The sequence below is a fragment of the Artemia sp. Qi Xiang Cuo genome, chromosome 1, assembly GCF_049724085.1.
Source record: "Artemia sp. Qi Xiang Cuo chromosome 1, ASM4972408v1, whole genome shotgun sequence".
In the NCBI taxonomy this organism is placed as follows: Eukaryota; Metazoa; Arthropoda; class Branchiopoda; order Anostraca; family Artemiidae; genus Artemia; species Artemia sp. Qi Xiang Cuo.
Genome location: NC_142794.1, coordinates 22,413,856 through 22,438,944, shown reverse-complemented (window position 1 = coordinate 22,438,944; position 25,089 = coordinate 22,413,856). Strand labels below are relative to the sequence as shown.

The following is a 25,089-nucleotide window of genomic DNA, read 5'->3' as shown; positions in this document are numbered from 1 at the left end:
AGAAACTACTTGTAAGTATAGCCACGACATCGGAATTAGACAAAACCCTTTATAGCAAGAGCCTGTGAAATTTGACCCCCAAAACTTTCACTCTCTTTGTAACACGCAAGCTTTTCATTCAAACCGGAAAAATACAACATGTTTGGAAAAAGCTTGTTTCTGAATGATAAAGACCTGTTTTTCAACACAATTAAAACTTGTAAACATAGCTATGGAGGAGAGATTTTATTTACATAATAGGAAAAAGCGTGCTTTGCCGTTTCTATCGAATATACTCATTATATTCTTAAGATTTTGTATTGTTGGAGGGGAGGGGGCTAAGTCACCCTGAAATTTGAATTTACTAGTAAAACTTTTTTTTATTTTTTTGGGGGGAGATAAAAGAATGAAAGTGTGCTCACATTGAAAATTTACGAATCCATTGTTTTCAAAGTTAATAATATGTAGTTTACTATAAACAATGTGTTAAAACATAATGAAAATTGGAATGTAGTGTATGAACATTTTATAGGGTTTTTGCTTGAGCACATTATACCTTGCCAAGTTTTTTCAAAAAACAACTAATCAACTTATCATATGGACTAACCGCCAGCTCTCTCTAGCCGACTGACCTAAAAAAAATTAGTATCACATTAGAAAAACCGTTTGGTAGGGCAAGTACCATTCGTAGTAATAGATGACTGAACCTGGTAAGCCAATGTATCAGTTAAACTACACGTATATCTATGTCTCAGGCTTGTGTAAGTATATGTGTATTTCGCGGTACTAGATGCCTTACTACTACAGTGAACGCTTTGAGGAGCTTAGAGGAGCACAAATTTTATTTAGAGGGCTTAGAGGAGCAATCAACCAGCTAGGAAGGTGGATATTAATTAATCTTGACCAATACTCTTGACGATTTTTCCAGTGTGCAAGAGTTTTCTATGGAGCACTGTGTCAGGTTTATCCCACTGAGATCCTCTAAAAAAGGTCCAATCTTCACCAAGATTCAGCTCCAGCAACTTCGGTGGCTCGGTCACGTCAAACATATGAGTCAGTTCTGTTTTCCAAAACCCGCCGTTGAATGCTGAATTCACGGTTTTCGTCCTCATAGTCGTCCCCAAAGAGGTGGAAGGAAATTTTCCACCCCTTCGACATTCAAGCTTTTTTTGCCAAGCACTTGACTATGATAAATACAGAAGGTATTTCCACGTAATTGCAAAGAAAGAGGCCCCAAGACGACCTTCAAGGACTTACGGTCAAGTCATGTCCAAAATTTTTATCTAGAATCCATGGGTAAACATTTAACTATTCTGGCTTCGTGTGGCTAGGTTTTGTTCTAGGAGCCAAAACTATATTTTTGATTCCCCAAATGAACGAATAAAATGGGAATTTAAACGGGGTATTTGGCGTTGTATATTCGACAATTTTCCTTCAAGGGACCTAAATGACCCTATCTCACTAAAAATCATGAATATCTCGTATTTCTTGGTCCTTCCTTTTCAAATAATCAAATTTTTTCACCCCCCCCCTCCTTCAAAAATTCTTGCGCAAGCGCATGGACTGACTATAAGTTTTATTTTAGATTCTTACGACTTCAGTAGCTGTTACTCTTGCTGCTTTATTTAGCTTGAAACAAACTATAGCTTATTTAGCTTGTTTGTACGTAGGCTTTGCTGTTAAAGAAGAGATTTGCAAAAATGAGATTTCGCCATTAACCCATTCCCTCTTTGAAGCATTTTTTTTGGCATTAATGTATTATAAATTTTAGAGTATACTAACTATATGTTATCTATCAAAGCTACTTTAGTTATTAGTTTTAATTTGAAGTCCTAGAACCACCAATCAATCAGTTCGTGTTAAAAAACAGTAAGAAAACAACAACGTGTGTTGTAGTAACTGACACTCTAAAAAACACAAGTGTAATAACATAAATATTTCATAAAAAATTTCCTTTTTATGGTGATTTCAAGTATATAAAAATCTTTAATCTTAATTGACTAAAAACAATGTACGAGCCTAACAAAATTTCGTAATTTAAGTAGAAGAGGCGAGACCCCCCCCCCCCCCTAAATAAGGTTTGATGTCGGACAAGAATTGCAACATCCTAATTACCATGTTCAACAGCTCAATTGCAGAGGTTTCGAGCTCTTATGTACCAAAACACGAAATTTTTATGTTTTTTCTAAAAAATTGATAACGGGTGCATTTTTTTCCAGGGGTGTTTGTATCCAAGTAATGGTCGAAGTATATGGAAAAAGGGCTCATTCAAACGGGAAAAGTTTTACTTCCCTTTTTAAGGAACAAAAGGGATCATGCTGCAAAAAAAGTGTCGATTTCTGTCCTATTGTACCAAAAATAATGATTTTTTATATATTCAAAATGCTATCGAAAGAAATTTTGAGATTTACAGTCTGTTAGAATTATTGAAAATTTATATAGCCTACAAGTTTCAAATCTTATCACATCAAAATGTCAATTTCTGCAATTGTGTGCTGCGAAACAAAAATTTTAGCCTGAATAGGCAAAATGATATCGAGCTGAACTTGAGAGATAGCCAATCAGCTTTTAACTGTCAAAAACCTGCATGATATTGTGACCTGCTTTCTCAGGTCATACTGTCATATGATTCCATATTCGTTGTGAAACCGCAAGAAATGTAAGGCTATCACATGTAACAGTAATACTAAAGATTGTAAGTATTGCGTCAATGCACGCTAGCTATTGCGGGTGATCAGCAAATTTTTTTGGGAAAGGGTGCCTAAACCTTTGAGAGTGAATTTTTATGCCAGGAGAGGTCCTTCCAATTAATGTAGGTAGGAGATTCGGCATCTGGGAGAATGGATCCCCTAATATTTTATAAATATTTTTGATTTTTTTTTTCTCAGGAGCATGATTTTTCCAGAAAATCCTTCCCTGAATTGTAAATCTCACCTCCTTAAAAACTCTTTTGGTATTTTAGGGCCATCTTAAGAAATTGTTCAGGGGATATCTTTTTCCGGGAGGATTTTTATTTTGCAAGAAGTGTTAAGCAAAAGTTAAAACTTAGTGTAAAGGCCAGAACCCTTAATGTGAAAACTCGTCTCCTATTTATAATACGAACGTACAGAAATTAAATATATAAAAATATTGAAAGGAAACAGCAATATTGAATCATTAAACTATCACAAATTATACCTTTTACGAAGAGGACTGCCTCCCCCTTAAGCTCCTACTCTTTACGGTGAGGTTTCAGTAGTATCTAACTGCACTGAAATTATTTCGCATATGAGTTCTCTCTTCCCGCAGCCTTTCTATGCTTATGCTCAAGTTTTATAGTGCCTTCCTGAGAGCATGTGCGAGCATTTGGATTATTTATCGATTTCCTTTCAAAAAAATTAAATAACGAACAAATATTTGTTCGTCATAGAACGTTAGTGTGGTCTAAGAAAACAATACCCAATTTAATGTGTTACGTCGAAAAAACAAAGATTAAATAATTTTTTTTTAAAGAAAATGTACATAAAAAAACCCTCGTTCATTCTTAAGGCACACTAAAGCTATTTTTTATGTCATTCAAATTGCCTTTGTTTGAACTGTATTTTTGAAAGTATTGAGAGCAAGAAGTTATACTTCAGTGTAAAAATGGAGCATTGGAGAGAGGGTAACTCCTTTCATATACGATTTAATATATATTTATTTAAGTACTTACCATAAATAGTTGCTGGTTGAGGAATGGCAGTCTTCTCAAATGTGGAATAATTTCTGTTTGTTTGAAGTTTCAATTTCATTCTTTACTTTAATTTGAAATTCAACTTGTTTTTTTTAATATAATCTTTAAAGAACTGCTTAATTTGTTGTTCGCTTTCACCGACAATGGCTGGTTAGATGCCAGTTAGAGATAATTGGAGGTTGCCAGTTGTAGTTGTCTTAGAACAAGTCTGAGCAGTTAAAATATCAATGCGAGTTTGCCCACTTTCATATTTTGTCAGACATTCTCATGAAATTAAAATTAAATATTCAAAGGCCGGATGAGCTAGTTAAGAAATATGTGTCAGACCACTTCTGCATGATTTTGTATCAGAGTCATTCCGAATTAAAAGTGTTCGGGAATCTTCTGGGCCATATCAGACTGCTTTATATTTTATGTGGGTATAAGTCATTATATTTTACAAAAAACTCAGAAACTTTTAGCAATAAACATAGGGCGTCTGACGATTTGGACCATTTTAGTAGAGGTCACTAGTGACTGCTAATGTTGTGCGTATAAGTTAAGATGTATGCAAAGGCAATTAGCAAGGACTTTCAAATGCACTTTTTTCTGTTGTCAAATCTTCAGAAAATGAAATACCCATTTACCGATATGGCATTTGTCAAACGCAAGTAGCCGCGTGAGTTTCTTATTCTTGTTTTTTTTTTCAGTTAAAGAGCGTCCTCATTTCTGTTGACTGACCGGTTCTGTTCACCATTTTCCTCATATCCGTCAAGAGATTTACTAACGAATAAAGAGAGAGAAAAAAAATGTTAGAAAGACTTAAACAAAAGCTTTTCTTTCAAATGCACTAAAGAATAAAAGTAACTTTTTGTCCTGCTGTCAGGAAAAATTAATATTTCAAATGCTTAAAATGGAAGCACATGTCAATCATGGAAATTTTTTTCAACTATTCGAAAACGACTTTCTACAATATTCCGTACTGCAAACACTTTTATTTTCAGACTCAAAAAAATTCAACTTTCCTAAAATACACGAGTAAAAGAATTAGTATTAATTATATGTGCTTTAAGGATATTGCTGTTTTTATTTAAATTTGGGAAAAACCTTAAAACTTTTAAAATTCTCATTATTACCAGTTTTGATTTTACCACAAGATTACCCAATTTTATATTTTTTATTTTTCTGCATACTCAAAATTTTCAGGGTATCAGGATTTTCCTTGATTGGGGCCGGCGGAATAGTTATTCAAACAGGAAATTAAAGACACGTTATGTTTGAACAATAGTGGAAAGTTTGACAAAGTTCAAATTCTAAACTTTGAATTTCATATGCCCCCTTTTCCTCATATGTCAAATTTTAATGCAATCAAAATATAGGTTTATCCCTTAAATTACATTATTTGCATATAATTGTCTTGTCTTTTGTGTTTTCGAATGTTTGCTTTTGATTTGTATTTACTTAGTGTTTGTAAACTTACTTGGTACTTAGTCATTTAATTTCTCATTTATACGGTACGATCTGATCAATGTTCATAGCTGACCTCTAAAGTGATAAGCTTATTATTTAGATCGTAGTCTCTTTTTCTCCTTTTTTATCTTATCCGTAGTTTTTATTTTCCTCCTTTTGGTATTTTGCTGTGTTTATTTCTACTTTCTTTTGGTGCCAATTTAATTTTTTTTTAGTTGTAGCTGTGAAATACCAGGTTTCAGGTTGAGTCTCTAATAAAGTATCTATCTATACACACTGACCCCCCCCCCCCAAAAAAAAAGTCACCCCCACCAAAAAAATGCCTGTATACATACGTGTGCATATATATGTATGATCATATACCATCATCATTGTATGCATAGCAATCAATTCTAAAACAAGGGGTCATTTAAAATTCGCAGGATTAAATATACTGTCTTAAAGTGATGACACCTCAAGTCGTTAGAACTAGATCTTTATTTTAGATACGTCCTATTGGGCAAAATGTTTGGAATAATTTTCCCGAATTTTTGAAAAAAATTGGCAAATGTGTGTGATATCCGCAGAGATCTTAAAACAGTTTGTCTCCGATTGTATGATTTTTGAAGAATAGTTAAATTGAATTTCTTTCGCTCTTAAGTTCCCACAGAAAAAATCAATACAAAAAATTTGTTTAAATTTTTTGTTGGATGGAAACCGGGGTTTTCTTGAGTGTGTTGGTGGGTGGAATGTGTTGTTTTTTGGAACAGTTGTTGCGTTCAGGACTAGGGCAATCGCAATTTTATTTTTATTTTTTTTTCTTTCTTTTCCCTTCTTCTCTTTTTAAATTTTATTCCTATGTTTAAAGAATTACTCCGAGCAAGCGAAAGCTTACGGAATTGTTTTGTTGTATTGCTTTTTTTAGGGTTTTCCGTATGTATTTTGTTGTGCATTTCCTTGAATAGACCCCGTTATGAAAATAAAATCAGAGAAAGGTTAAGTGAGAGGTGTCTTTGGTCTTGGCCCTCCCTAACAATTTTGGGTCCTTCTACTCTGTCCAAAAAAACATAAAATGATAACCCTTTCTAAAGAGATAGATGGAGGTAGATGGCAGATGGCTGTTACAATTCAAACAGTCAAACACTTCATGGTAATGAGCGGCTAGTAAAAGACGCTTTTTGGATGATTTTTTTTAAAATATTAACGTTTAAGAAGTTTTAGTATTTTTATGTTAAAAACGATTTCAATATTCTAAGAATATAATTTCTATACTGATTCAAATTCTGTAAAATTTCTTAAGTTTAATAGTACCTATCGAAACTAGTAACAGGCAATTAGCATAACAACTTTTAAACAACTAGATGAGCAGATTAAATACCTATGAAAATGGGCGTGGTCTTGAAAAAAATGTATTAAAAAATTCAACATGTTTGAAACCTTCCAACCACAAAGATTCGGCCATCTATCTTCAATTATACTAAATTTATTTCAAGGATGTCCTCGTCCCTATGATTAAGTTTGAATAGTAATAATCTTTTCTAACGAAAGTGAAGAGTAGGCCTAATATTAAAACTTAAAATTAAAAAAGAATTATTTTAGGAATGAAGCATATGCCGAATCACTAATGTCTTAGCAGCATCTTCCTAGAAGCATTTTAAAGCATATATCAGTAAAGCCGGTTTGCAATCGCACCAGTAAAGCACCAGCTTTTTCGTAAACTATTAAAAGAACCACCGCCATAGCACCGGTCATTTTACCAGAAGCAGTGGTAAGGCCAGTTGGTAACCGCAACTATTTGATTCACTGATTACCTTTCAGAACATTTGAACCCAAAAATATTACTGCTTAAATTAAATGTAAAAAGATAAGACCTCCAATTCCCAAAGAAGTTTAGAAAAAATAAATTAAAACAAAGCAATACAAATTACTTTTGTTTTAAACAGATTCTTGGTACACTGAATTAAATAAAAAAATAAACACGTTTTTTCAACTGAGAGAAAGGAGCAACATTAAAAATTGAAAGGAATAGAAATTATCACTTGTATGTGGGTGGTCACTCCCATGTTAATACTTCTGCCTTTAGTCTGAAGTTTAGGTTTTGTTCAAAAAACAAATCCCTGAAATAGAATAGATAGCTCTTTTGAAAGTGCTAAAACAAAAACTTTATTATAAAGAGCGAGGTATTAACTAGGGGGCGAACCCCCTAATATACGTAATAATTTCTGCTCGTTTTCAGTTTTAATGGTGCTCCTTACTTTCAGTTCAAAAAACTTGTTTTTTTATTTAATTTCTGATCGTTTTTTAAATAATGCTGGGAAATCTGGCGCCCCTTCATAGAAATGTCCCTTCCCCCAAGGGAGCACCCTCCATTGAAAGATCTTCACTCGTAACCCTCTCCTCCGACCCCACCCCACCCCACAGGAAAAAAACCTCCTGAGAACGTCTGTATACTTCCCAATACCTATACTATGTGTAAACAATGGACAAAGTTCATAACTTGTAGCCCTTCCCCCGGGAACTGTGGTGTATTAGGTCATCCTCAAAGACATCTTTATTAGATTTTCGACTATGCTGAACAAAGTGGTTATCTCTAAGTTTTAATCGGTGACTTCGTGAAAAAAATGAGCATGGGAGAGGTCTAAGTTGCCCTCTAATTTTGTGGTCACCTAAAGAGGGCAATAGAGTTTTTAATATCTGTTCGAATGAGCCCTCTCACGATATTGTAGGACTACTGGATCGATACAATCACCCCTGGGGAAAAAAAACAACTAAACACGTATCCGTGATCTTTCTTCTGGCAAAAAGAATACAAAATTCTACATTTTTGCAGATAGGAATTTGAAACATCTGCAGTAGGGTTTTCTGTTACGCTAAATCTGATGGTTTGATTTTCATTGAGATTCTATCAGTTTTAAGGGGTCTTTACCCCTTTTTCCGAAAATAAGGTAAATTTTTTCAGGCTCTTAACTTTTGATGGGTAAGACTAAACTTGATGAATCTTATTTATTTGGAATCAGCATAATAAGCAGATTCTTTTGATGTATCTACTGATATTCAAAATTCCGTTTTTCAGAGTTTCGGTTACTATTGAGCCAGGTCGCTCCTTACTTACAGTTCGTTACCATGAACTATTTGAAAACATTCCAATTTCACGTAGATAATGAAGAATTGAGAGGGCGCAGTCCATTTCATATACCTCTATAACCTTTACAGCATGGGTTTCTAGGCTTATTAACTTCCCCCCTCTGTAGTTTTCCATCTAAGAAAATTCCCTCAGAAAACTTTCCGGTGGAAAATTCCCCCACACGGAAAATTGAGCAGCCAAAGGAGAAGTTAGATAAAATGAAAACTACTGCCACTCTTACTAGAAATTCACTGCAGCACAAAGCCGACGAAGAGTTAAGTCTAGGAGGGTTTTGCTTCCTCAATTGATTTCGTTTTCTCCAATTGCCTTTACTCTGCTCCGTAGGATAAGGCCCTTCGAAATGACCCAAATAAATTGGGATAAAACGCAACCTTGGTAATTGGACCTTCGCATAAATTCTTCTATCAGCTGAATAAAACGTTTACTCTTGATCTATAACAACTGCTACTACTTATAACAAGTCACCGCAGCACCAATCCGACTGAGGCCAACACAGCTACAAACGCCCTTTGATGGCTCAGGCACATCTGAATCATAAACCTAAGCGTGAAAATATGGTGTGACGCATCCTCTCCTCTTCCTAAAACTTCACTGCTCTTTTTTAAAGTTTAATCTATAGCACCTCTAAGTCTAAAAGCGTCATCATACTAAGTAATTTGCTTCCCATAGAAATCAAGCTAATGCCTCTTTAAAAAGCACACTCACTCTTATTACCTTCCTTGTAGAGTGGCTCGATCAAAATTTTCCTAAAATCGATAGGTAATTCCCCTTTTTCAAAAATCATAGCCACCATCCTCAGTAATTTATTTCCAACCTCATAACCATCATATTTAAAAAAAAATCATTTACCAGACAATCAGAACCTGGGGTTTTGTTATTTTTTTATTTCTCTTAGTACTGTCACTAATTCTTCCTCACAAAAAAAAATAATAATAATAAATACGAATCTTTCTTCACATCCAAAGTGTCATACATTTTTCATTCTTTTCTGTACCTTTTCCTTTAACTCTATTTCGGTTTAGCACATTCTCAAAATGTTCTGCCCATCTCTGTTGAACTCCTTCCTTAACACTAATTATGGTCCCGTTCCTATTTTTTACTGGGACAAGTCCAGATTGACTACTCCTTCTCAATTTATTGATATGCCAGTACAATTTTTTACTATTATACCGTCTGGCTGCGCATTCCAGATATACACCAATTTTATCCATGGCCTCCACTTCACACCTCCTTAATTCATATTTTAATGCTTTCTTCACTTTTTCAACATTCTTTTCATTTCCAACTGATCTACAAATTAAATCTGACTATGCAATCTATGTGGTGTGATCTTTATTTCACGAACTTTTCATATGACAAATAAAAAAAATTAAGAAAGAACGGATTTTAGAAACTTTTACCAGTATTCCAAAATATAGGTAGGATATATGATGTGAAATATCCTGTAGTTGATTTTTATATTTTCATTTCTTTTAATTTTTTTTTTTGGTTTTTGGGATTGGTAGCTGAATTTTCGTAGCAGGGTGAGATAAGTATTTAGGTTAGGAGAGAATAAGATAAGTAGAGAATAATTTTGGCAATATGAAAATAGTTGCAACTGTGGAAGGGGTGTCCTATGATGACAGTATACGTAGATACAGGAGGGACTAAAAAGTAAGAATAATTACTTCCCCATAGACTTGACGTGGCACAGCCATCTATAGTATATGACACTAGTTCATGCTTTGTGATCGAGGACGCGTAAACCAGGTATACTGTCAGAAGGATTTCCGTCTGAATTACCATCAAGGTTTTTTTTTAGTGTATTTTTATTTTAGTGTTTAGATAAAATGTAGTTGAAATCCAAGTCAGAATCAAGCAAATTTAAAATGGACAGAACCCCTTGTTTCAAATAAGTAAGCAAATTATTTTCTTTAAAATTTATCTTACCCCGCTATGATAAGTCAATCACAAAACATGAAACAAGTAATAAAAGAAATAAGATTATGAATAAATTAAATAGGGTTATCCTAGACCGTATATACTTGTATTACGTACATTTTGGAATATTTTTGTAAAATATTTCAAAGCTCCTTTTTTCTTCATGTTTTATTTATCATAATTCTTCTTTAGCTGCTCAAATTTATATGTGGGAGGACTTTTACAGTGTTAATAGTCGACGGGGCAGAATTTTCCACGAAGACAAATTTTCAGTAATATTTTTGAGGATTTATTAGTCTGCAGGAGGGGGTTCTGCGGTCAATTGGATTTTTAGGGGGGCTTTCCGCGCGGGGGAAGTGTCCGGGGGAACAGCCGGCCACCACAATAGCGTTCTCTGATTAAGTTTGATCGTGTAATTTTCGTCCGAATTAGTTTGCCTTTTGGTGTGTTTTCTCCTTTTTCTGGTAACCCGGTAAATTTTCTTAGGCTTGTACTATTTGATGGGTAAATTTAAACTTACTGAATTTATGTATTTGGAATCACAATGAAAATCCCATTCTGGTTATGCATATCCTGTTGTAAGTACCTTTTTTTAGAGTTTTGGTTACTATTAGCACGAGTCACTGCCTGCTTATGATTTGCTATCACCAACTGTTATGTGAATTGTCGAAATATTATGAGACAGCCGTAGGTCAATGCTTCAACTTTAATGGCTAAATAGAAAAAGCAGTGGATATGCCATTTGTTTCAAATTAATATCAAACATGCCGGTTCTCTTTCTTTGACGCGAAAAGGGTCATTCAAGTCATTCTTAATAGCGGAGACTCATCATCTGGATTTGGGAAAAATTTTCATTTACCTTTGACACATCCCAAGGCCTTTTATCTAAATCGAGGGCTTGCCCTGCTGCCATCGCCCCTGTAGTTGGCTCAGAACAATTCCACTCTGTATTTCTAGTAAATCTTGTTCGACTCCAAGTAGCTTCTTACTTACTTGAACAAATGGGATCATCGCTTGTTATTCACCATTATTCGCTGCACACTTGCTTTACCAGTGTCAAGAATATTCAATTGTGTAAATGACCCTTGATCATCAGTATGCAGAAGAAGAAAGTGTGCATTATAATATATTGGACCATTTACTCTGAAGAAATAAGGTCCACAAACGGGAAGATGTACTTCCCATTAACGAGAATGTAGGTAATCTGTATATTGATCATATTTTCTCATGAAAAATTTTCAAATGGTTACATTGAGATGTCATTAATTCTTGTAAAAAAAAAAAAAAAAAAATACACATACGAATTGGATCTACTTTAGATTTTCCTGTGTTAAAACAAAAGGGAATTTATTGTCAGACGGCTGTTCTGCTTATAAGTGCTTTGCTTGGCAAAACACTGTAACTTTTAATTTATGACTCACATTTCGTCGACAGTAGCTCACCCTTCATGTATTATGTTCTTGAACTGGAGGTCTCGGCTCTTCGTTACTATGTTTTGGTGTTGTTTTTTTTGCATATCCTGCTTGCTTGAGTTTTCTTTCTTCAGCTTCGCATATACCTCAGTTACTATTTATAACATATCAAGTTCTCACAATTCCCCTCTTGAAAATTATTAGAACTCTTGTAATCCTGACAAAATATTTTTTATTTTTGTTTCACATATTTTTGAATTTTGTAGATAGTTTTTTCCTTATTTCTGCAACAAATTTCCAATATTTAGCTCCAATAGTTTTGTAGTTTACATTGTAGAAAGAGTTACGCACTCTTGATTTTACGTCTATCGAATATATATATATATATATATATATATATATATATATATATATATATATATATATATATATATATATATATATATATATATATATATATATATATATATATATATATATATATATATATATATATATATATATATATATATATATATATATATATATATATATATATATATATATATATATATAATAATTTATTATAAGCCAAAAAATAGGCCATACAAAACAGTATTCTTAATTACATTCCACAAGAAAAATAACGTAAATATCAAGTTTAACTCATTGATGTCAACGCTTCATTTACATAATTACATAACTGCCTGATTGTCCTTTTTACAGTCGTTTTAAGGATCCCCCGGAACTCCAACTTAACACCCTCAAAATACTTTTCCCTTAATAGAGTAAGTTGCTGGCACTCGGTGAGAATATGGGCCACATCCTCAATACCTAGGTTACATCTGGGGCAAGAGTAGTCCGCATCTGCATCTGGGGCCATCCTATTTCTTTCAAACACTCTTTTTCTATTTTTTTGTGGCAGGCAATTCGCTCGGATCCGAAACCAAGTCCTCAATGTCTCCCCCCGTAATCCTAGTTTAAAATAATATTCAAATCCAAATATCTCTTTTACATGGGAATAAAACTTCAATGTTTCAGATGTTTCCACTGCCTGGGTCCACATTTAGACTTCCTGGTCTTTTATTCTTTCTATAATCATAGCCAAAAACGGCTCACCCTGATCTGAGGGTCCTATCCCCTAATTTATATATACATATATATATATATATATATATATATATATATATATATATATATATATATATATATATATATATATATATATATATATATATATATATATATATATATATATGAGAGTGTGTGTGTATATATGTCTCTCACTCTCTTTTTCTTCCAGGTTATTAATTAAAAAAACTTTTTGCACAAAATAAGTTTTTCAAAGAAAAGTAAAGAACTCCATTAAACAAAAAAAGAGCACATTAAATCAAATAATCTACCAAGCGTGAAACTACTACAAATCAGCACCGATAAATAAATGAAACCCAAAACGAACAGAAATTACAATAAATAACCGAATCAAACTCAAAACGAGCAGAAAATAACATAAGTTGGGCTCAAAACCCCTATGCCTTCCCAAAGCCAGAACATAATTATCACTTTGCTGAAAAAATATTACTGAAATATTACTAAATATTACTTTACTGAAAATAACTTACAACCTTTGCCCTGGGGCTACTTAAATACATAAATACATTGTCATTCTTAAATACATAATATCCAGAACTTTCAACTACGTTGAACAAAATAGATATCTCTAAACTTTGATTGAATGTTTTTGGGAAAATGGTGGGCGTGAGAGGGGGGTTAATTACTCTCCACTCACTTTCAACTATTAAAAAGGGGAAGTTTAATTTCCAATCAAATGAGCCCTTTTTGAAATTTCTACAACAACTTTCTATATAAGTCTTATTTGCCCCCAGGGTATAACTTACAACCCTTGCACTGAGGGTTCTGAGGGGATTATCATCCTAAAAGACCTAGTGTCCAGAACTTTCACCTACGTTGAATAAAATGGATATCTCAAAATTTTGACTGGATGTGTTTGGGAAAAGGGTGGTCGTGAGAGGGGGTTTAGTTGCCCTTCAATCACTTTCAACTATTAAAAAGAGCACTAGCCCTTTCAATTACCAATTGAGTGAGCTGTTTTTGAAGTTTCTACAACATTGTTTTCTATAACAACCTCATATGCCCCCAGGGTATAACTTACAACCCTTGCCCTGAGGGCTGTGGGGGGGGGAGGGGTTGTCATCCTTAAAGACATAACGTCCAAAACTTTCAACTAAGTAGAATAAAATGACTATCTAAAAATTTTGATTGGATGTGTTTGGAGAAAATGTGGTAGTGATAGGGGGGCTAGTTGCCCCCCTATCACTAATAGTTGAAATCACTTTCGACTATTAAAAAGGGCACCAGCCCTTTGAATTTCCAGGGCATAACTTATACCCCTTGCCCTGAAGACTGTGGGAGGAGTGTCCTTCTCAAAAGTATAATTTCCTGAACTTTAAACTGCGTGGAACAAAATAGATATCTCAAAATTTTGATTGGATGTGTTTAGGGGAATGGTGGGCGTGAGAGGGGTGTTAGTTGCCGTCCAATCACTTTCGACTATTAAATAGGGCACTAGCCATTTCAATTTCCAATCAAAAGTTTCTACGACAACGTGTTCAATAAAAACCTTATGTGCCCCCAGGGCAAAACTTCCAACCCTTGCCCTGAGTTATCTCAAATGGCATACTCAAAAATTGATTGGATGTGTTTGGAGAAAAGGTGGGCGTGAAAGGTGGGTTAGTTGCCCTCCAATCACTTTCGACTATTAAAAAGGGTACTAGCCCTTTGAATTTCCAATCGAATGAGCTTCGTTTTGAAGTTTCTACGACAACGCTACCTATAAAAACCTTATACATCCCCAGGGCATAACTTACAACCCTTGCCCTGAGGGCTGTGGGGGAGTGTCCTCATCAAAAACATAATTTCTATCAGGAAATCAACTCTGCTGAACAAAATGACTGAATGAAATTTTGATTGGATGTGTTTTGGGAAATGGTGGGCATGGAAGGGATGATAGGTGCCCTCCAATCACTTTCGACTATTAAAAAGGGCACAAGCCACTTCAATTTCCTATTGAATGGGCCCTTTTCGAAGCTTCTACGACAATTTCTTCGATACGAAGTGCCCTGGTCTAAAGGAAAAAAAATAATAAATAATATATTGTGCCAACATGGTTCTTATATGCCCCCAGGGCATAACTTAAAACCCTTGGCCTGAGGGCTGTGGGGGAGTGTCCTCCTCAAAAACATATTTTCTATCTGGAAATCAACTACGCTGAACGAAATTGCTATCTCAAAATTTTGATTGGATGTGTTTGTGAAAATGGTGGGCATCGAAGGGTGTTAGTTGCCTTCCAATCACTTTCGACTATTAAAAAGGTCACTAGCCACTTCAATTTCCAATCGAATGAGTCCTTTTCGAAGTTTCTACAACAACTCCTTCGATGCAAAGTGCCCTGGTATGGAAAACAAAATTAATAATACATTGTGCAAACATCGTTCTTTTCTTAGGCAGCGCGATTGCGCTGCCTATGATAGACGCTCTTCATATTTTAGACGTTCAGTAAACCTGTAATCCCATTTCTGCTTCAAAAGCCCTTCACCAAGCAGCTTTTTTGTATCCCTCAATATTTAACTGCGTATTAGCTCAGTGCCTATTCAATTTGAATTAGCTCAATACCTCTCGTCTCTACCAGTTCCAAAGTTTTATGGTAAGGTCAATCTTTATTAACACAAAAGTCATAACAAATTTTAAACTTAAGCTAACAGAGAGGAGACCTCGATGTGCTAGTTTAATACGCTGAGCATAAGTATAAAATTAGCACTTCAATTTAATACATCTTCAGACAAAAATAATAAATATCAAGGAAACAAGCTGGAAAAAGGAAAAAGAAGATGAAAGTACAGAGAAGAGTAGAGGCAATCCCAGGTGCAAGTATAAGCTAAACCAAGATTAAAATGAATCTAAGATTCGCAAGTCCCCACATCTCGACAAAGAATAATTCTCAAAACAAATTTTTTATTGACAAACCATTGTTAAGAATTACTTCAACCAGGTTAAATTTATTTGCAATATAGGGGATCTATTATCTTAATGAAAATTCAGAACTTCCTGATTTAAGCAGAGGAAGATGAAGCTTCTCGGAGCGAAAAAATGACTGATAAAAACGGGAACCCCGACAACAGCCTTATCATGGAAATAGGTTTTTGGCGATTAAATTAAAAAAAAAAAAAAAACACGGCAAATTCAGTTTATCACACATTACATATGCTGACTATGTTGTTCTACTAGGCTGCTGCCGTAGGACCCTAAATGGAATTTTTTATACTTATGTTGCATCTTGCTTCCGTTGGTCTTTCAGTTAATCCTTCTAAATGTGAGTTTATTTGTTTTAACATTTACCATGTAGTGGCAGCTTTAGATCTAGAAAATGCTTTTCTTCCATGTTCTATTCTAGTTACCTGGCTGGGAATTTTATTCGGTTGCTCTCTTTCTTTTACTTATTCAATCCTGATAATAGAACCCAAGGGTAGCGTATGATAAATTTTCACCCAATAAAGTATGTATAATAGACAGAGTCTTTGTAGTCTGCACCACAGTTTCGTTCCCCAGTTATTCTTTTTCTTTCTGGCACTACCCATTTGTTCCTGAAAACACATTGTGGTGTATTTTACACCACACCCTACGTATGGTGTATTTTAGATATTGTTTAATTTTTTCCTTCATTTATTTAGGTATGGTGTAAATTTTTACTTTATTTACTACGATGATATCGAAATTGTAAATTAGTGGATAGGCTTATCCTCACCAATATACCTTCTCAAATAAGTGGTCTTAAGGATGCTCAATGTATGAGAACTATAAATGTATTTCTAGGTATAATCCTAATTTGTGTTTTTTTCCTTCCTGAAGTTGGTTAATTGTTTTTTTAGAGTATTTGCATTTTTTTGTGTTGTTTTCCGTTTTCTTCTTTTGTTTTGTTATCGTTTGTACTCCACATAGTTGTTTCTACATTTTGTGTTTAACAAGCAATATTCAGAATTAGCAACATTCAGTTTATAAAGATTTTGTGTTTTTGGATTTACCTAGGCATTCTTACCATCAAACATTCTTAATATTTTATAGTATATTGCAGCCCTTTTATAGTTATTTTATAGGGTAATTTACTATAAATAAATCATTTTTTCTTGATCATACTTTCCTTTAATATATTTTTCGTTATCCATTTATTCATAAATTAACCTTTTTTTGCTTTTTAATAATAAAATAACGTTTTTTTTTTACATCTATTCTAGATGTGGATTCGTCTATTTCAACAAAATATTTTGACTTGAATTTGTCGACTGAAATGCTTAAAGTGGAAGAGATGTTGTCGGTAAGTTAAATTGATTTATCGGTTCGGAATCCAAAATTTAATTGAATCTATATGTGGAATTTGTTTTTAAAACGATGTAAATTTTTTTTAGGGGATGTAATTGAATTTACTTGAACTGAATTAAAACTAATTTGATTGACTTTTTGCTAAATAATAAGCACAACTAGTATCTAAGACACAAAAATTTTTCCAATAGTTTTATTCCCACACAATAACTATGTTTATACTTTTGCTCCTCATTTGCCGTTTTTTTATAAGGTTGATTTTCTCAGCCTCAGACTGGCCATAAGGAAAGACGGTTAAATATAAAAAAATTAATTTATTACAAAAAAGAATTCCCTGATCTTATTGAGCTCCCCTGAGCTCCTTATCGTACAGAGCTCCTTATCTCAAATTACATTTAAAAAAGCTAGTTTTTTCTACTGAAAGTAAGGAGAAAAATTAAAACTTAAAATTAGCAGAAATTATAACGTATATAAGGTGGGGGGGGGGGTTGCCCCCTCTTCAAAATCTTGCTCTTCATGGTAAAGTTTTTTTTTGTATTTTAAAAATGCTTCTTAGTCACAAAAATTATTTAAATAGTTTTATTCCCACACAATAACTACGTTTATACTTTTTCCTCCTCCTGTACCGTTTTTTTTATAGGATTAATTAAAAAAAAACAAGTTTTTTAAACTGAAAGTAAGGAGCGACATTAAAACTTAAAATGAACAGAAATTATTCCGTATATGAAACGGGCTGTCCCCTCCTCAACGCCTCGCTATTTACGCTAAATTTTTTTTCAATTGTTTTAAAAAATAGTTTGTGAGAAAGAGTTTAACTCTAGCGTAAAGAGCGAGGCGTTGAGGAGGAGACAGCACCCCTTTCATATATGCAATAATTTCTCTTCTTTTTAAGTTTTAATGTCGCTCCTTACTTTCAGTTTAAAAAACTTGTTTTTTTTATTTAATTTCTGATCGTTTTTTAGTTAATGCAGCTTTTATTTTGGCTCACCGTCATTGAATAAGCAAACAAAATTTGCATAAAAATTTTACTCTTCTTTTGCTAAATGGCTGTCTCTAAATTTGGTTCTGACGTAATTTACAAATTAACTTATGTAACGAACTTCTATATTCTTATATTTTTCTTCTGGCAAAAAATACGTTGCAGATATAGTTGCAGATTTTTGCAGATATGAGCTTGAAACCTATGTAATAGGTTTTTCTGATACGTTAAATCTGACGGTGGGATTTTCATTAAAATTCTTGCACTTGTAGGGGATGTTTCCTACCTCTTTAAAAAATCAGGTAAATTTTTTCAGGCTCGTAGCCTTTGATGAGTAATACTAAACTTAATAAAATTTATATATTTAGAATCAGCATTATAAGCCCATTCTTTTGACATCAAAATTCCGTTTTTAAAAGTTTTGATTACTATTGAGCCGTATCGCTTTCTTTTTTTTATTACGTATATGTTATTACGTATATGGAGGGGTTCTCCCCTTAGTCAATACCACGCTCTTTACGTTAAAAGTTAAAAAAAATTTTAATTCACAAACCCCTGAATCACAAAGGCCGTTTAATTAGAATAGATAGCTCTTTTCAAAGCACTAAAAAAAAACTGTAACGTAAAGAGTGAGGTATTGACTTGGGGGAGAACCCCCTCGTATGCGTAATAATTTCTGTTCGTTTTAAGTTCTAATGTTGCTTCTTACTTTCAGTTGAAAAAACTTGTTTTTTTAATTTAATATCTGATTGTTTTTTAAATAATTCTTGGAAATCAGGCGCACCCTTCATAGAAATGTCCCTTACCCCAAATAAACATCCTCCACGGAAAGATTCTCCCGAGTAACCCCCTCCTCCAGCCCCCCCCCCACCAGAAAACAATCCTTCCTGAAAATGTCTGTATACTTCCCAATAATCAATACAATATGTAAGTAATAGGCAAAGTTCATATCTTGCAGCCCTTCCCTTGGGAGCTGTGGGGGATTAAATCGTCCTAAAAGACATATTTATTAGATTTTCGACTATGTTGAGCAATACGGCTATCTCGAAATTTTAAATGGGTCACTTTGAGAAAAAAATGAGCGTGAGAGGGGGCCAAGTTGCCCCCAAGTTTTTGGAGGGCACGCCGTGTGATCTTCCTTCGAGCAAAAAATGCAAATTTCCACCTTTTTGCAGATAGGAGCGTGAAACTTCTTTAGTAGGGTTCTCTGATAAGCTGAATGTGATGGTGTAATTTTCGTTAAAGTTAATTAAAAATGCAAAATTCCCCATAGGAGTTTTGCAGATAGGAGTTTGAAGCTTCTTTAATAATGTTCGTTGATAAGCTGAATCTGATGGTGTGAATTTCGTTAAAGTTAATTTAAAAAATTTGCAATTAAAGCAAAATTTTATTGTTTTAAAAAAATCGAGTTGTGAGAAAGTAAAACTTTAGCGTAAAGAGCATGGCGTTGAGGAGGGGACAGCCCCTTTCATATACGAAATAATTTCTGTTCGTTTTAAGTTTTAACGTCGTTCCTTACTTTCAGTTAAAAAAAACTTGTTTTTTTTTATTCTATTTGTGAATGTTTTTGAATTAATGCAGATTTTGATTTTGGCTCACCGTGCATGAATAATTAAAACAAAATTTGCATATCAATTTTACTTTTATTTGGTTAAATGGCTTTCACGATACATGTTGAATTTTACCTACGAACGTTTTTATTAGTAATAAATACACGTAACTTACGAATTAACTTACGTAACGGACTTCTACATTCCTATATTTTAATACGTATATTAGGGGTTTGCCCCCTAGTCAATACCTTGCTCTTTAAACTAAAGTTTGAATTTTGTTCCAATTCTTTAAAAATGACCGCTTAATCACAAAGGCCGTTAATTAGAATAAATAGCTCTTATGAAAGTACTAAAAAATCTTTGGCTTAAAGAGCGAGGCATTGACTAGAAGGTGAACCCAATCATATAGCTAATATTTTTATGTTCGTTTTAAGTTTTGATGTTGCTCCTTACTTTCAGTTGAAAAACTTTTTTTTTTATTTAATTTCTGATTTTTTTTAAATAATGATGGGAAATCCGGCGCCCCCTTCATAGCAATGTCCCTTCCCCCATGAAAACGTCCTTCATGAAAATCTCCTCCCATATACCCCCCGACTTACCCCCACCCCCCACTACCAAAAAAATGCCCCCTGAAAATGTCTGTATACTTTCCAATAACCAATACTATATGTTAACATTGGGTTAAGTTCATAACTTTCAGCCCTCCCTCTGGGGGCTTCGAGGGATTAAACCATCCTAAGACATATTTATAATATTTTCGACCATGCTGAACAAAATGGCTATCTGAAAATTTTGATCGGGTGACTTTGGGAAAAAAATGAGCGTGGGAGGGGGCCTAGTTGTCCTCCATTTTTTGGTCACTTAAAAAGTGTACACGAACTTCTAATGTCCGTTCAAATGAGCCCTCCTACGATATTTTAGGACCATTAGGTCGATACCATCACCCTTGGGGAAAAGAAAAAAAAATAAACAAACACGCATCCGTGATCTTTCTTCTGGCAAAAAATGTAAAATTCCACATTTTTGTCGATAGGAGCTTGAAACCTCTACAGTAGGGTTCTCTGATACGCTGAATATGATGGTGTGATTTTCACTAAGGTTCTATAACTTTTAGGGGTCTTTCCCCCTTTTTTTCGAAAAGCAGCCAAATTTTCTCAGGCCCGTAACTTTTGATAGATAAAATTAAACTTGATGAAACTTATGTATTTGAAATCAGAATTAAAATCTGATTCTTTTGATGCATCTATTGGTATCAAAATTCCGTTTTTTAGAGTTTCGGTTACCATTGAGCCGGTTCGCTCCTTACTTACAGTTCGTTACCACGAACTGTTTGATTGATTTTCTCAGCCTCAGACTGGCCATAAGAAAAGACAGTTAAATATTAAACATATATTTTATTACAAAAATGACTTCCCTGATCTTACTTCCCTGAGCTCCTTATCATACAGAGCTCCTTATCTCAAATTACATTTAAAAAAGCAAGTTTTTTCTACTGGGAGTAAGGAGAAAAATTAAAACTTAAAATGAACGGAAATTATAACGTATATGAGGTGGGGGGGGGGTGCCCCCTTTTCAACATCTTGCTTTTTTTGCTAAAGTTTTTTTTTAGTATTTTAAAAAGGCTTCTTAGTGTTCTAATAAATTGTGTTTCAGGAGTCGTTCTTAAGGAATTGGGACGAAGTCCAAACTTTACCGTAAAGAGTGAGGAATTAAGGAGGGTGCAACCCCTTCATATTGACAGATTTTAAATACTTTTAAAAACTTTTAAACACTCAATCAACAGGGGTCACATACTATGAGACTTTAGAACTTACGACACTAGGCACTTGATTAAAGCACATCAGCGGAAATTCAACAATTCTTATGCAACGGTCAACAAATCTACAACAATTCATACAAAATTGGAAAGATTTCAACAACAAAAAAAGCACCGTACCGTCGGGAAATGTAACTATTACGAGTCAAATAGGGATATGGAGAAAAATTTTGCAGAACTAAAAGAACAACCATTGGATTTGCTTTTTATCAGAGGCGGAGAAAGATTTTCCAAGAAGGTATCAAAAACACATGTGGTGCGAATACGAGGTATATGAGTCAGAGAATTAACCTTAATAGTACATTACTTTTTATAATAAAATCTTTTTCATTTACACGTCTTTCCCTTATAGCCAGTCAGAGATATAAAATAAAACAACCGTGGATTTTAAATATTATTTATATTACTGCGTTTACATTCTTATATTAGCTTGACTCTTGTTGCTAGCTATATTTATAATAAAACAGCAGCTTCAGCGATTGTTCATGGCAGTCAAACTTTTCTGTTGTATGAACCACCTGTTAGAGATTTGCTTTTCCCCCTCCTTTTGAAATAAATTCCTGCTTACTTATGCTCCCTGTTTCCTGCTTCCAGGAAAATAAATTCCTGCTTCCAGTTATGTCAAATTTCGCAAGCAATTTCACTGCGTTGGGGATAAATACTACGCATCAATCTACCGGAGGTAAACACAAAGAATTTTGTTTAAATATAGCATTCCAATATGAAAGTAGGCCGTCGATATACTTGAATGGCATAACTTTAATACTTGAATGGCATACTTGAAGTAGAACCTAGTTTCTTCAATATTTAATTACGGACTTTGTACTTGCAAAGTATGTTTTTATCAAAATTTATCCCTTTTTTGGGGAGGGGGGGGCAATAATAAAAAAAAAGTTCTATTCGACAACTTGAATAAAACGTGCTAAGAAATTAGTGAAAATTTTAAATATAAGAATGTCATGAATTGTCATGAAAGATACCATGGTATTTCGGCCCTAACAATAGAACGGAAGATAGACAGTAAGAAGTGATTTGCTCATATTTTACCTTCACTGGAGAGTATTTGTGCAATTTTACAGTCCAAATTACTGAATAATACAGTATAAAAAGGTTATTACAGAAGTAAGTAATCTGGATCTTTACTCTGAATTAGTCCCACTTTGTCAACACTCTATCATCATATGCAAGAGAAAATTTCTCGTAGATAGAAAGGCTTCCATCCTTTATCTCCTTGAGCACGTTGCTTGAGCAGTTGCAAGAATTGGCTGTAACAGGTCCTACATATTTTTTTTTACTTTTAAAAAATTCCCATCAAGAAGAGTTGGTAAATCCACAGTAGTAACCTAGGTGCTGGTCCGGGACGAGATGGTAAAAAACGACCAATCCCTCTATATAATGGACCTATAAAGCGATCAAACATGTTATATTTGGAACCAGGGATGAGATTGTGTAATGCAACCGGACAGGTTTCTGAGCCAACATCTATTTTCTGGCCAAAACAGAGATATATAAAGAATTACACTAGAATATATGTATAGTTTCAGGGGTTCAGGCCCTACCATGGGTATCTATATATTTCATAACTATAGGCCTTGTTAGACACGTTTTTTCTAGGTTCAGTAGTCAAAACGTGACTTCCTCATATTACGTGTCCAAAGATGATCTCTTTGTAAGAATATTGGTTTTCACCTGGAGGGCATATAGTTATGTTTTTTCACTATAAATAAATATGTAATCACTCTTTCTGAATCAGTTGAAAAAACAACTTGAAATAACACGTTTATTGTTAAATCTATTAATTTTCCAATGGAGAACTCTAAAAGAATCTTGATGGTAAGTAAATATATATATATATTATTTTTGTATTATAAAAAAAAACGCGATCTTTTTTCGTATGACAGCTAGCTGTCATATGGATTTTAGATTGACAGCGGATTACATATCTATAGCAAAATTCACATGCTTTTGTAACAGCTGTTCAGGTATTTTGACTAAAAGGGTACTTAACTAAGAAACCCAAAAACCTACAAAATTAGTTTAGCTTAGTTGAATGATCCTACTCAATTACAGAATTTCTTATTCATTCCGCTTTGTTATAATGGTGATTATAAAATAAAAAACTGGGCATGTGAGAAACGTTAAATAATAATAATAAAGCTGATAAAAGAATTATCTAGGCGGATTTGGTTTAGTGAATATAATTAATATCTGACGATGTCTAAATCTGGGCTGCATTAAGCTGTGGCAAAACTTTAATTTTTGAAAAAAGTGACGCTTTTGGACTTTAAACGGTCTTAAAAATTGTGGAGGGTTAGAGGGAAAGGTTTAGATGAAGAGATTTACCAGCACTGTTGCATAGTCTTTTGCATCGTCTTTGCATCAGTAAAAAAACAACTAAATAATAATTAAAGCCAATAAGATGACTAAAATTTGGGTTGGCCGGATATGAGACAGGTAAATTAGGCTATTAAAATCAGTCGATGGTGATGTCTTAATGCCTGGGCAAAGAGAACTTTTGACCGATCACGGCTGTTTATAAACAAATAGTATTTTTTTAGTATAATTCTGATTGTCTGAAACACCCACAAATTCTGATTCTGGCAATCCTAACTCTGGTTAATGATTTTAAACTTGAAGTGTGTGAAACTATAAGGTTATAAGTCTCCTAGTGAAAAAACTGAAATTAATTTTTATTCTAGGACGTTGATGATGATCAAAACCCCACCAAAAGCGAACGAAATTAGATGTCACCCCTGACAACACTGACAGACATCTAATACAATCTTTGAACTCCATGAGTGAAAGTGTAATCTGCTTCGTGCCCTCTTCAGATGAACAAGGGGTTTCTAATGACCTAACTGCAATTTCTAACGTAATTCCATTTATCAAATAACCCCATATTTTTGTTTAGGTTTTTAATGGCTAGGTAACTTTCACTAGGTAACTTATAACTCACAATTTTGCAAATTTAATTTTTTACAGGTTACATATTATTTCAGATTGACAGCGGATTACATATCTATAGCAAAATTCACATGCTTTTGTAACAGCTGTTCAGGTATTTTGACTAAAAGGGTACTTAACTAAGAAACCCAAAAAGCTACAAAATTAGTTTAGCTTAGTTGAATGATCCTACTCAATTACAGAATTGCTTATTCATTCCGCTTTGTTATAATGGTGATTATAAAAATAAAAAATAGGCATGTGAGAAACGTTAAATAATAATAATAAAGCTAATAAAAGAATTATCTAGGCGGATTTGGTTTAGTGAATATAATTAATATCTGACGATGTCTAAATCTGGGCTGCATTAAGCAGTGGCAAAACTCTAATTTTTCAAAAAAGTGACACTTTTGGACTTTAAATGGTCTTGAACATTGTGCAGGGTTAGAGGGAAAGGTTTAGATGAAGGTATTTGCCAGCACTGTTGCATAGTCTTTTGCATCGTCTTTTGCGTAGTTTTTACATCAGTAAAAAAAAAAGTAAATAATAATTAAAGCCAATAAGATGACTAAAATTTGGGTTGGCCGGATATGAGACAGGTAAGCTAGGCTATTATAATCAGTCGATGGCGATGTCTATATGCCTGGGCAAAGAGAACTTTTGACCGATCACGGCTGTTTATAAACAAATAATAATTTTTTTAGGAGTATAATTCTGATTGTCTGAAACAGCCACGAATTCTGATTCTGGATATCCTAACTCTGGTTATTGATTTTAAACTTGAAGTTTATGAAACTATAAAGTTGAAAGTTACCTAGTGAAAAAACTG

General features: G+C 33.8%; 1 protein-coding gene across 1 annotated transcript in view; it reads left to right on the top strand.

Annotated features, from left to right (window-relative positions):
• LOC148956118 (circadian locomoter output cycles protein kaput-like) overlaps window positions 1–25,089 on the top strand; it is a 519,799-nt gene that overhangs the window by 84,115 nt on the left and 410,595 nt on the right. Inside the window, exon 3 of the mRNA XM_089094058.1 lies at window positions 16,885–16,964. Coding sequence (XP_088950184.1) covers window positions 16,885–16,964 — 80 coding nt within the window. The remainder of the gene's footprint in view (window positions 1–16,884; window positions 16,965–25,089) is intronic.